The sequence below is a fragment of the Agaricus bisporus genome, assembly GCF_000300575.1.
Source record: "Agaricus bisporus var. bisporus H97 unplaced genomic scaffold AGABI2scaffold_3, whole genome shotgun sequence".
Lineage (NCBI taxonomy): Eukaryota > Fungi > Basidiomycota > Agaricomycetes > Agaricales > Agaricaceae > Agaricus > Agaricus bisporus.
This window is the reverse complement of record NW_006267366.1, coordinates 1,382,917-1,395,949: the sequence shown is the minus strand read 5'-3', so window position 1 is coordinate 1,395,949 and position 13,033 is coordinate 1,382,917. Positions and strand designations below refer to the sequence as shown.

Here is a 13,033-nt window from a genome sequence, read left to right as displayed (position 1 = left end):
GCGAACCGAACCAGCTCGGCTGCAAACAGGCGGCAACAAAGGGCATCTACACTGTTCAGGTTACATTTGGCTCTGCAAGCACCCAGCCTTCTCCCCTTGTCCTCTTCCACCACGTCGTTCACTACCACCCAGACAATGTCGGCAGCGGTGCACCCGCTTCCCCCCCAGGTTGTGGCCCAGTACCCCCGCCAGCCCATCAATGGTACCGTCAATTCCAACCCGGCGGGCCCAAGCGTAAAGCCTACACCACCAATGGGCACACGCAAGCGGAAGCGTGCAGCGCGATACTCCGTGCAGTATAGCGAGGTCCAGGAGTTCGATAGCGATGGCAGACTCCGCGAAGTCATCGTCATCGAGGATACACCTCCACCCGCTACAATCTCGCCTGCCACAACTCATCCAAATTATTCTTCATCATACCAACCCCCCATTTTTTCCGCCCCCATTCGCACAAGGGCACGGGCCGCCGCCGAAGCTCAAGCGCTCTCCTCAACGTCGTCCTCGATCACCGCCCCTGTTCCCAAGAGACAGAAACGAGACCCTCAAGAGGAGGTCCGTGCGCCCCCTCCCAGGAAGCCTGTGCACCACCCTCATCAAATCCAGGCTCTCGTCCCCCCAAAGTCAAACGATTTCAGGAATGGCGTAGTCCCAGATGATGTCCGTATACGCCTCTATTTTGTTTCGATGACGTACTGACGCTTTGTCGGCGCCGTTTTCTTAGGCGTCCAAGGGCGCTTCCACCTGTGATGACAAAGAGGGACACTATATCATCGTCCCCGACGACCTGATTTTCCGGCGCTGTGCGTCTCACTTGTATTCCCACACCATTATCCTCACGCTCTCGCAGATCGCACGGTCAAACTACTCGGACAAGGGACCTTTGGCAAAGTTGTAGAAGCTGTCGATACGCAAACTAACGCGAGAGTGGCTATCAAGATCATTCGTGCGATACCCAAATATCGCGATGCCAGCAAGATTGAAATCCGAGTCCTTCAGAGGTTAAAGGAGCGTGATCCTATGAACCGGAAGTAGGTCGACTACTCGCTCGCTGGATTCCGGAATGCCGTGACTCAACGATCTGATGACAGCAAATGCATACACCTCCTGCATTGGTTTGATCATCGTAACCACATATGCCTTGTGTCTGAACTCCTTGGAATGTGTGTATACGATTTCCTAAAGGAAAATGAGTTTGCACCATTTCCGCGGCACCACATCCAGGATTTTGCTAGACAACTCCTGGGCAGTGTTGCATGTAGGTCTCCCTTGCCATACATTATTTCACATTGCTAAGCGTTGTCAGTTCTGCACGACCTACGTCTTATCCATACTGATCTGAAGCCGGAAAATATTCTCCTAGTACACAACGACTCTGAAGTTATTCACGTCCCATCTTCAAACAAGGCAAGTTTTGGGCGCCTTTTGCTCCACTTTAGCTCACCTTCAATGGCAGCGGAATGCTCCTACTAAACCCAAGCGTATCCTTCGCTCCACCGAGATTCGTCTAATAGATTTTGGTTCTGCTACGTTCGAGTCGGAATACCATTCTACTGTGGTATCAACACGTCATTACCGTGCTCCTGAGATTATACTCGGTGAGTTACCGCGAATGATGATGGTTGCACCGCATGTCAACCTGACTAACAAATGACCAGGACTCGGCTGGTCGTTCCCATGCGACGCATACTCCCTCGGATGCATCCTAGTTGAATTTTACACAGGAGTGGCACTCTATCAAACCCACGACAATCTAGAACATCTCGCTATGATGGAAATGGTCATGGGTAAAATGCCGGAACGCTTTGCCCACGCCGGCCAGCGATCAAAACCCGAGTTTTTCAAAGAAGGTCGACTCGATTGGCCGAAACCGAAAGCTAGTCGGCAGAGTAAGCGAGATGTTCGCGGCACTCGGCCTTTATATGAAGTCATCCCTCCATACGATGAGGTCAACAAGCAATTCTTACATCTAGTGCAACGGTTACTCGCCTTTGATCCCGCTCAACGGATCACGGTACGAGAGGCACTGAATCACCCCTACTTTTCGTTAGCTATCCCTCGGGATGATTATTGAATTCAGGATTCACCTGCATGCTGTTGCTTTCGGATCACTCTTTTGATCAACTCACTTGCCCACTCATCTTACTCATACCATACACATGCGCGCATGCATATGTCAAAACTACAGCCCCAATGTATTGTGAAACAAAATCTGTCATCCGCTTGTTGTTCGCAAACCTTATTCAACTCTCCAGTTGTACCACAATTCGCAATGCCCACCATTCCAGCATCACCCGCACCCCGCGCCGCAACAATGAATCCCCCCAATAGCTAATATTTGTTGTTCCATTAGTAGTTGTAGTACTCAAGTCAAAGGTCTTTTTTTCTACTTTGCAATTGTTGTCATAATTTTTTTAATCACTGTCGTACATACCAGTTTCTTGTCAATAGGGCCTGTCTTGATTTCACAGGTGTTCATTGTTCGCTATATTTGCACATTCGTTTTCACACAATTCTTCGTATATGTTTTGTGTCCAGCCTTCGTTTTTTTTATTCTTTCTTACTGCACGTTTCCTAGCACTTCAATCTAGATAGAATCCTCTGCTTTGTCTGCAGGGTCGTGGCGACAACAATCGTTTTCGTTACTTCAAACATTCAACAGCGCAATCGGACTCCTCCGCGGTAAAGCGGAAACGACGGAATGATGGTGATTTTTAAGATCGAAACTACTGCGATAGTACGTTGCCTTTTTGCTCATTACATTTCGAGTCGAACATTCTTAATGATCCCTGGTAGATTGTCGGCGCTGATTGAGAACGTATGACGGACAAAAAAAGAATTTGCTCTTTGCCTCTCACGGACAGCTGGCAACTAACATACCTAACCTATCGATGCTTTTCAAGTGACGATTCGTCCCGCGTCCCCGGTTCAACTTATTCTTACCCTCGCACGAATCACACTCGCAATTCAATAACATATCGTTATTATATTCAACATCTTTCGCTGTTGCCCGGAGCGATGGACAATGATTAACAGCATCATCCACTGGAATTATCCAGCCGTTCAGTACCTGGTTAATCACGCTAGCAGTGAACGAGTCTTTTCCTTCCCCTGACTGCGCCGTATCTGTATCAGCCAGGAATCAGCCTACTACTAGAGGCAGATGGACAAATCCGGCTCATTGTGTGTGTAACGAATCAAATATATGAAAATGATTTAAATGCGATGTTGCTACCTCTATGTGTTGTTAAGTTATAGGGAGGTTTATTTTCTTGTCGAAAGACAAAATGTTTTTTCTTCTTCTTGCGATGTAAGCAAACGGGAACAATGTGGATTAGCCGAGGACTCGACCCGAACCAGGAACGAACAGTAATCGGTGTTTGGTTCGTTTTGGTTCGGAAGAGTGGTTCGCGATCAAATGAGGTCGGAATGCCAAATTGATCAGAAGTTGAATAAATAAGTGGTGGTATTGACAAGGCAAGAGAACAATAACAAGAAGAAAGAAAAAAACAATACATAGCGTCTACAAGAAATAACAACTACAAAAATAGCTTTAAAGATAGCTGAAAAGCGTCTACCTGAGTTTTGCAAACATAATCTCATTCTTTCCTTCATCCGCATTCATGCTGTGGTAAACATTCTTTAAGAATGTGTCTCCGAGCTTAAGCGGCAGATTAGCTGGCACTATCCGAGTAATTGACTTGATGTCACATACCAGCCGTGTTGTCTGTAACTGGAACAACCCGACCGTGCCTGCACTGATGCCAGACCAACAATCACCTTCGGTGTCGTCGGAGTCGAGAGGAATGAAAGCGAGATCTCGAGGATCGATAGGGAAGTCGACATTGCCGATAGTAAGTGAAAGGGACACTTTAGTCCTGCAGGGTACGGTCCAGCTTCCGTCCCTTTTCTTCGCCCCAGAGATCTTTGAATGAATTGCGTCTACATCCTGATGACGTCCAGGATGAGTGTTAGATAATACAATGTGAAGGGCCTGAACGTTTCTTACTTGACTAGGTGCAAGTATAAGTGCCTTGAAGGGTCGATGACGTTCAGGACATTGTGCTTAATCAAAGATCGGAACAGTGTATACGCACAGTCCCTGTGTCCAAGATTCCTGTTCGATTCGTCCACCCAATTGGTTTACCTCCGATCTTGACTTGACTGATTGGAGTTTCCCAGAACCCAAATTGATTGACATTCCCGACCACGACGGAAGAAGCTGCATTATATTTTGCGGGGTTCATACCACCCAGTGTCATCTCACCATCATGTTTACCATCGGCGAGGCGAGGTATTTTTAATGAGACTATGGATTTTTTTAAAACGCCAGATTTACGAAGACTTTCAACAAGGGTGAGCGTTTGTTGCCTGGAAATCGTCTACAAAATTTTGAAACATGAACGAACGGGAGAGTTGAAAAAAAAAAAGAAATGTCTCACAGATTTGGCGAGACCCGCGAGTCCATCGAAGGGAACATCCTCCCTGCAATTACTTAATCTTAGTACTACATCTTCTAGTAAACGTCTTACCCAGTAAATTCGGAACTTTCAAGTGAAGCCACCCCGAACTCGAACCCTTTCTGATGCAAATCCGCCACAGTAATATCATCCCTGACAATAGTCCCAGAAACTTCACCAGTATTATACCTGATTGTCCAGGGTTTGTGCAAGTTTTTGAAAGTCGAGCTGCTATTCGACCCTAGATATGTGTGATTGCCCTACAGGAAAAAAGAATAAGAAAAAATCGTCAGCTCTTGTTTGTGCTATGATCAAAGCCACATACACAACTTTGGCCGTCGTCGGCACGACAGCCTTCACCGCCGACCCAGAAGTCAGCGGAACCGGAGTCTATTAAAAGTGAGAAGTTCCGAGATGGTGTCCCTAACTGGACCCTAGTGATATCTAGAAATGCTGTATGAGTACCAGCGCTCGTGTGTTCATTCACCGTGGAACACATACATCCAATGCCATTGGATCTAATTTGAACATTCAAAAATCAAAGGAAACAATCACTACAGATAAATCAGGCTCACCGGATCTCAAGGTCTAATTTTCTAGGCAAGGCGGTGGCTGTTGACTTGATTACGGTAGTGGTCGAGGTTCTATGACTTCCAATTGGAGACACGAGACCCAAAGGTGAATGATTCCCGGTCATCAGAGTTACAGCATTGTTCAATTTTTGGATCTCCAAGTTCTTGAGATGGCTGGGCAGACGATTGGATATTTCAGCCCAAAGTTCGCGGTGGGGTGGAGGTTCTTCTCCCTTCATACGAGCCAATCGCCGGACGCCCCGGTTCACATGCTGCTGATGGAGCTAGAGAAGATTTCGCTGTTTTTCGGAACCACATTCAGTCTACATTTCTTGGCTCTCCACTCACTATCGAGGAAGGAACGTCTTCTATAGAAGGAATGCGAGGATTTACTCTCCCAAGAGGAATCGAGACAGTCGACGCTGTTGGTCGCGCCGAGAATCCAGGAGAGAAAATATGCAGTACGAGAAGAGCTTGGACTAGCCTCATATCGGATCCTTGAATAAGTGAGTGAAGAGGAAAAGAGCAGAGGACGAGGATATTGGCTGCGATAAATGACAAAAATGGGGTCGCTGACAACGTTGCGCGCCGGATGAAAATGGAACAGTGGCCTCACGACCACTGCGCTTTTGTAGGAGCCTCCAAAGCTTCTAGTTGCATTATTAAGTCACGTTTCGAGAAGCCATCACTGGTCTCTTCATGGCACCAAAAACTCCAATGTAAGTCATTTTCGTTCAACGTCCAGCGTCCAACGCCGGCCCCGGTCATCGTCACTCACTCCCTTTGGATTTTAAGTTCCTCCATTTCCCATATATTACAGTAGTTATGCGTACATGCACTCAACGAGCCGGTCGAGTTCGAAAAGAAAGTCTAAACAAGGTCTGCTAGACTTACTTCATTCTGATCGACGTCTGTAGAGAAATATGCATTCTTCAGAAACACGTCACCGACCTAGCAAAATTTACGTCAAGTGTAGCTGAGACTGATTGTGAAAGTAACTTACGAGCCACTCTTGAGCACCCCCAATGTTCCCGGCTGATATCCCCGATATGCAGTCACCATTGGGGTCGTTGGGATCAAGAGGCTGGAAAGCTATGTCGACAGGGTTGATTTTGAACGCTGTTCCGCCAAAAGTAAGAGCAACCGAGGCCTGCGTGTTGCAAGGAACTGTGAATCCGCCCTGGCCATCAGATTGAGATCCTTGAATGGCAGCATGAATGACATCAGCATCAGCTTGGGGTGCAATGATTAAAGTAGTGCCTGAGAAAAGGTATAACGTAAATGCGGTACCCTCCCCGGTAAACTTGAAGCCAACAAACCAGTGTCAAGAATGGCAGAGCGACCGGCTAAATCAAGGTCCTGTCCATTGACGGAGACGGCATCCATTTTAACTTCCCAAAACCCTTGCTGATTCACGTTAGGTAGCTTGACAACGGAGGCAGCGTCAAACTTCGTCGGGTCAACGTCGCTAAGCTTGCGAGTCAGAACTATTTCACTGCTGGAGAAACTACTAACCCGAAAGTGATTTCACCATCGTTCTTGCCGTCCGAAAGGCGAGAAATCTTGTAGCCAACCACAGCAGCTTTGACCGCTCCCTGTCCAGCCAGAGCCTCAATCGGCGTAGGAACTCGTTGTTGAGATAGATCCTAAATTGGCGACGATATCAGAATCTCTGCCTTCATTTATGAAATGCTTCTTACAGATTTCGCAAGACCCATGAGTCCATCAAACGGAGTGTCATCGCCCGAAAACTCGACACTTTCGACTAGAGCCACTCCAAACTTATGTTGTTTTAGTGCAAGATCAGCGATGTTAACGTCATCCGTTACAATGTCGCCATTGACCTGTCCAGTGCCATATGTAACAGAGAAGGGCTGCTTTGTGTCAGTGAAAGAACTGGAAGATTGGGGTCCGAGGAACTGATGATTACCCTGGAGTACCTAGCCGTGAGACGATAACACGAGGATATACACGAAGAGCGCTTACGCAGTCACCTCCGTCTTCTGATTGGCAATTTTCCGCGCCAACCCAGAAATCAGCGGAACCTGAGTCCATGAGAATCGAAAAGTCTCGGGGTGGCGTGCCCATCTGCACGGTTGCCAGGTAGCCGACATCTCGGCCCCTACAATGCTTCAGGAAAAAAGCGGCTGATAACAACTCTAAGCTTACTCGATATCGAGTCCAAGGGAATTATCGGCAGTGGGAGGTTCGGCTTGCGTGACACTGTCTGGAGTAGTGGGGCTGCCAAATATTGAGCTTAGTGGTTCAAGTTGGAAGAAGAAACGATACCAACTCCGAGCTGTCCCCAGTTTGAAATTGTCCTCCAACTTTTGGGTCGCCACTTGTGCCTGCGGGATCTCCATTATCATCAACCACATCAGGAGATACTTTTGTCGATCCCTCTCCGCCTTGATGATTGCTGCTGCCTTTGGATTGTTTACCCTTTTTGGAGGTTCCCTTATTCGAAGCACCACCTTTAGCCTTGGACTTGGGTACGCCACCACGATTGTAGCGTTTCTCTAACCCTTCCAACCCTTCTACAGATGCCACTCGTCTAACAAGATGTCGTTCAAGCTCTTCAGTGGTAGGTTCATCACGACCGGTCATTCTGGCAAGACGACGGTTGCTACGGTTTATATTCTGCTGCAAGAGCTACATGAGGTTGTCAGTTATCCACCAAACATACTATGCCAAAGAAATACAAATGACGTACGATCTGGGGGTGAAGCGAGCGAGACGTTTTGACTCGCTTGAGTGGAAGAGTCACAACGCCCGAATTCCTCGTTTCAGAAATGGGCAGGGCATTGATAAAGAGTGTGTTGAAAGAACGACAAAGACGCCGGTGAGCAAGAGCATAAATGACGACTGAAACTGCATCTTGTAATTTTGAATTCTTTGATATATATAGCGAAATATGAACTGAAAATCAGATAATCCTCTTCAAGAGGTGTTGAAAGTGAAAGATCGAGTATGAGAAGGGAAAGAAAATGCTCTGCCGGGAGCACAAGTAGCACAACAGGGGGTGGGGGAGAGGAAAGATGTAAGGGTCTCCTCATCAACCGCGCACTAGATATATGTGGAGTGGAATCAATCTCCATTGATCTGAACTTGTTGACAATGGAAGGAAATAACTGTTCTCATGCGTGGCCGAAAGATCCGGGCCTAACAACGAGATGGGGCCCGGGGAACAGGAGAACGGCCCCGGCATCATTCGGAAAAATAGTTCCTAGAGGAGACTGCCCACGAATGTGCGATGTACGAGGATGTACGACAACCGACCAGATAATTATCGAGCGAAGCCGGCCGAGCTATGGAGTGGTGTTGATCCAAACATCAATTTGTCTATGTTTTCGACTCGTTGTTCGTTTCCTAGCAACTACTATATATGTACTGTGCTGTTGACATCTCGACTGCCGACGAAGGAGTGATGGTTAAGTCGAGGTGTCCGAAATCAAGAGTTCTTGATAGAGGGAGCTTGGCAGAAAAGTTGATATTTACTAGCACTTGCGCGGCGCGCTGCGCCGCTTAGTACTGTGGTTTGATAATCATATTGAAATTTTTGTAATGATTAAGACATGATTTGTATTGTAATAATATCTGGAGGACATAGACATAAGAGTATCATATAATATAACATAGGATAGTAAAGTGAATGAGCTCGACGATCATCCACTTCAAGTGAATGGCGAGCAATGTCAGATAATGGACGGTGGTGATGTGCATGTCTGTTTCATTGTCAATACAGCATCAACTATATATGATTGCACAATGAAATGATTTACTGATTCTTGCATGCTAACAACAGTCAATTAATGTATGTTTCACAATTGAACATTAAGTTACATATTTAAACCTAGAGGCTAGGACACTATCGATTTTGACTGTTTGAAAAGTTCAAGGTTGCAATTCTTCTACAGGGGGAAGGGACTGCAGGGTTGAGGACGTTGAACTTGGAGAATACAGTTTGGTCTTGTGCTTCCAGGTCTACTTGTTGGACTCCCAGTCGACGAAAACATGAAACTTACACTCTGAATCAGGTGAGGGAAGAAGCTTGTCGCAGGGATAAACATATCCCTAATCATATTTCTGCATTTTTAGTCATATCGGCACCCAATGCCGTCAACGCAAACCGAAAGCTATCGACAACGATTCTGCAGAAAGACCAATAGACTTGAAGTCCGCGGTCCAAGGACGTGGAGAGCGGACAGGAGTCCATCATATATGATGGAGAGAAGCCATTTCTCATTTGGAATATGTGAAGCATGATGTTACATCCTGTACTGCCAACAGCGAGTTAAGAAGGGATGGTAGGCGCGAGAGTCGCATTGAGTGGGATGCGAGAAAGCGTGTCAATTTCGAATGACAATGGTCAAAAAAAGTGAAAAGCGCGTCGATTTTGAGTAGGGATGCATTTGTGGGAAGATTTGTGTGACGGGGCTCCACACGTGGAGTCTTTGGAAGCCTGTGACACGAAGAAAGTAGGCTCTCGCAAAAAAGGAAGAAAGGGCGAAAAAAAGAAGGCAAGGGAAGAAAAGGCATGAGAACGAATGAGAAAAGGTATCGCGTACGAAGCATACGCAAGCAGAGCGCGAGGACAAGAGGGAGGCGAGTGGCGAGAGGCAACCTGAGCGTGACGTCACACCAGCGTTTAATGTAAAGGATAGTTTCGTCCACTACTAGCTACAAAAATGATATGCGAATCAATCGATGCGCATCGCCTTTAGACTTCGCCGTCTGGATACGTCAAAGTTTTCGTGTCATGCAAAACCGTCCCCTTACAACATTAAACTTATGCGAGATAGTACCGTGGCCCGGCCCGGGTTCTGGGACCATGTGCTGACTTAAGTCTCAAGGTTTTCGAGAACATCATTTGCCAGATCCAGACTCCAGCGGCTCCACAAAGTTTATTGGACAAAGCGGCGGTGGTTAAGCGAATGCACTTTACGATAATGCAATATCAGGTTGTCTGTTCTTCACCATCTCTCGGTCGATGAAAACGTCGAACCTTCTCACAGGCCGAGAACAGCGTAGAAACTAATTATTGCATCCAGATGCCTTTCAACAAATACAGTCGACAATCTTTTTCCCTGACCAGTCGATGAAATGAAATTAAGCAAGCAAAGGAGGTATATCAAGGTAAATGAAAATATGCCGATACTGGGACTCAAAGAAATGATGCACACTACGAGTACTTTTAGGTCTAACGCCATTTTTCTTCTGGCCTTCACTCAGGTTTGTAATCAGGACGCAACGAACGGACGACCTTGCCTGTAAAAACCGAGGTCATTGAGATATCCCACAACAGTCGAGACACTTTATACATACCGGCGCGCCATATTTCCTGGTTGTCAATCTCAGCCAATTCCTTGGCGAGATCTTGCCGATACGTAGTTCGGCTATTGTACTCGAGAGATTTACGGGTCTCAGTCCCATTGCGCACGCTCTCGTAAAGCTTCTCGAAGATGGGAACGTTAGCCTTTTCGAAGATAGGTGCCCAATCAAGAGCACCACGACGGGCAGTTGTTGAGCAGGCGTTGTACATATAGTCCATGCTATTAACAGGTTCAGTTTGAGCTACATGAAAGGAGGTTTTTTGAGACTCACCCCTTTTGACCAATCAACGGGTAGAGAGATTGAGTCGCCTCCTCGACAGTCTCGTTGAAAGCTTCAGAGGGTGAGTGACCATTCTTACGGAGTACCTGGTACTGAGCCAAGAAAAGACCCTCTGCAAAGAACTATTAGCCAATGACGCAGACACCCAATGAACATGACTTACGGATGCCACCCATAAGCTGTAAAGACGAAAAAAAAATTACGATAAGTGTCCGTTTTCAGAGACAAGAAAGTAGGCGAATTTCAGCTTACCACACCACGTTCACCATATAGGTCAGAGTAGACCTCTTTTTGGAATGTAGTCTCATACATGTAACCAGATCCTATACCAACACCGATGGCAATAGCCTTCTCCTTGGCTTTACCGGTGACGTCCTGCCAGACAGCAATAGAAGAGTTGATACCACGACCCTCCTTGAACAGAGTGCGGACGGTACGACCAGAACCCTTGGGGGCGACAAGAATGACATCGACATCTTTGGGGGGCACAACCTTGGTATCCTCCTTGTAGACCACAGAGAAACCATGGGAGAAGTAGAGCGTCTTCCCAGGGGTAATGAGAGGGGCAAGTTCTGGCCACGTCTGGGACTGTGCAGCATCAGAAAGCAAGTTCATGATAATAGTACCCTTGTGAATGGCCTCCTTGATGGGGAAAAGAGTCTCTCCGGGAACCTGAATAATTTTTTAGCGCGACATCATAACAAACGAGGGGCCTAATAAGCATACCCAACCATCCTCCATAGCTTGCTTCCAGCTTTCTCCGCCCTCGCGGACACCAACGATGACATTGAGGCCATTGTCACGAGCATTCAAACCCTGGCCATGACCTTGTGAACCGTAGCCAATGAGAGCAAGTGTGTCGTTCTTGAAGTAGTCTTGAAGCTTGGCCAGGGGCCAGTCAGCGCGCTCGTAAACAGTCTCTTTGGTGCCAGCAAAGTCGAGGGTCTTGACACCACGCACAGTCTATCTGTACGTTAATCCCACTGTGCATTTTGGAGCAAATTCCGTACACACCTGGAAAGTAGGATTAAGGATGACCTTTGCAGAGGCGGTCCTGGCTAGCAGCGAGTAAGAGGCAGCTTGAGGCTTAAGATCAGCCCTTGCTACAGCAGCGGAGGTACGACGTGAAGCACGAAGGACTTGGGAAGCAGAGCGAGCAGCGAAAGAAGCCATGGCGAGAATGAACTTCTGCAGGTGTTGGTTGAACAAGTTATGTATTTTTTGGGATCGAGTCACGCGTTTCGGCCGATCACACCCAACCGAATATTGCCGAGAAACTCTAATACATAATTGATAACATTTAGCCGAATAGTATCCCTGCTCCCTGTTCTATATGAGTGAGCGGTTACTCTAGTAATTCGACTTTAATTCGCTCCAGTCGTGCAGTAAACAAAGCCTACATATATATTTCGCACATTCAACGGATCAAAATAAGAATGATGCCTATGCGGTATACCACTCAATGCAGGGTCTGAGAAATGTATCCTTTATTGATACTGAAGAAATGAGACATCGGAGACTATGATATTGGTGAGAGAAGGCGAAAGTGTAGAAGAGGTTTGGTTTTCAAAAATCGACATGCTGACAGGCCCGAAAGGGGCAGAAACTCAAGACTTGAAGGAGGTCTTGCGGGCGACAATTTTGGCAAGCCAGTCTGGCTTAATACCACATGCAAACAGTGGAATTGAGCCCTTTCAATGGACTGATCTAGGTATCGTTTTTTTTAATGAAAACAGCGCTCTACCCATCCCATGATATAAAGTCACAGAAGGGGAATTCCAGAGCGCGGAGAGTCAACCTAACTAGTAACCAAATCATCCCCGCATTGATGCTTCCAGATCACGGAGATCCGGTCAGATGTTGAATTTGCCTTCTGCAAAGTTATGGTGAGGGCAGTCTCCAACATGTGGAATGCAGTAGAGCAAGCGAGCTTGCCAAAGGAATTTGGCGAATTAACGCTCTCTAGTGCCTGTTCCCTGTGGGGTGTTTGAAGACGGAGGTGTTGGGAGGAACGGCCAGAAAGTGCTAAGTCTGTTTTGATCAGCTGAGAATTGAATATGTCATACATATGGTTCTCATGCAAATAAGACTCCTGGCATGAAGGGACTATATTCTAATCCCGAAAATGAAGGATCGGCACAAGTTGCATCAGATTTGCATTCTGCTGGTCAAGGCTAATGCTAGCCAAGTGCAAGAATTATGGAGAGCGGCACGGACAGAGACTTCTCCAAGCAATTTTCTCGAAAAGCGACGATGAGTGATACTAAAGAATCGGTCCTATGTACCCAAAGGACATAAGTGATTTAAGCACCACGAACCACTTGACAGGCCCTGATGGAGATTCCGAGTTTTGTCACGGACTCACGGGGAGTTCCAGTGCCAATCTCCTGG

General features: G+C 46.9%; 4 protein-coding genes across 4 annotated transcripts; 1 reads left to right on the top strand and 3 right to left on the bottom strand.

The window, feature by feature from the left end:
* The first annotated feature begins 93 nt into the window (after positions 1-93).
* Positions 94-2,385, top strand: AGABI2DRAFT_134784 (hypothetical protein). The gene is made up of 7 exons (XM_006459255.1): positions 94-657; positions 722-800; positions 848-1,028; positions 1,089-1,255; positions 1,304-1,404; positions 1,454-1,595; positions 1,656-2,385. The coding sequence occupies exons 1-7, from the start codon at positions 253-255 to the stop codon at positions 2,069-2,071; spliced, it is 1,491 nt and encodes a 496-aa protein (XP_006459318.1). The 5' UTR covers positions 94-252; the 3' UTR covers positions 2,072-2,385.
* A 1,038-nt stretch (positions 2,386-3,423) lies between these two features.
* AGABI2DRAFT_191315 (hypothetical protein) lies at positions 3,424-5,633 on the bottom strand. Its single transcript, XM_006459254.1, has 10 exons — positions 5,378-5,633; positions 5,033-5,313; positions 4,959-4,975; positions 4,783-4,901; positions 4,530-4,717; positions 4,440-4,482; positions 4,095-4,379; positions 4,007-4,030; positions 3,713-3,946; positions 3,424-3,658 (listed from the first exon to the last, which is right to left on the bottom strand). Exons 1-10 carry the CDS (start codon positions 5,516-5,518, stop codon positions 3,572-3,574), a joined length of 1,419 nt encoding a protein of 472 aa, XP_006459317.1. The 5' UTR covers positions 5,519-5,633; the 3' UTR covers positions 3,424-3,571.
* Positions 5,634-5,899: 266 nt separating this feature from the next.
* Positions 5,900-8,127, bottom strand: AGABI2DRAFT_116292 (hypothetical protein; the record flags this gene model as incomplete). The annotated part of the gene is made up of 10 exons (XM_006459253.1): positions 5,900-5,980; positions 6,033-6,289; positions 6,349-6,497; positions 6,545-6,675; positions 6,730-6,960; positions 7,016-7,151; positions 7,199-7,270; positions 7,323-7,681; positions 7,743-7,894; positions 7,950-8,127. 10 exons carry the CDS (start codon positions 8,125-8,127, stop codon positions 5,900-5,902), a joined length of 1,746 nt encoding a protein of 581 aa, XP_006459316.1.
* Positions 8,128-10,253: 2,126 nt separating this feature from the next.
* AGABI2DRAFT_65664 (hypothetical protein) lies at positions 10,254-11,815 on the bottom strand (the record flags this gene model as incomplete). The annotated part of the gene is made up of 7 exons (XM_006459252.1): positions 10,254-10,297; positions 10,355-10,581; positions 10,634-10,754; positions 10,806-10,821; positions 10,895-11,314; positions 11,369-11,605; positions 11,657-11,815. 7 exons carry the CDS (start codon positions 11,813-11,815, stop codon positions 10,254-10,256), a joined length of 1,224 nt encoding a protein of 407 aa, XP_006459315.1.
* Between the last annotated feature and the right edge of the window lie 1,218 nt (positions 11,816-13,033).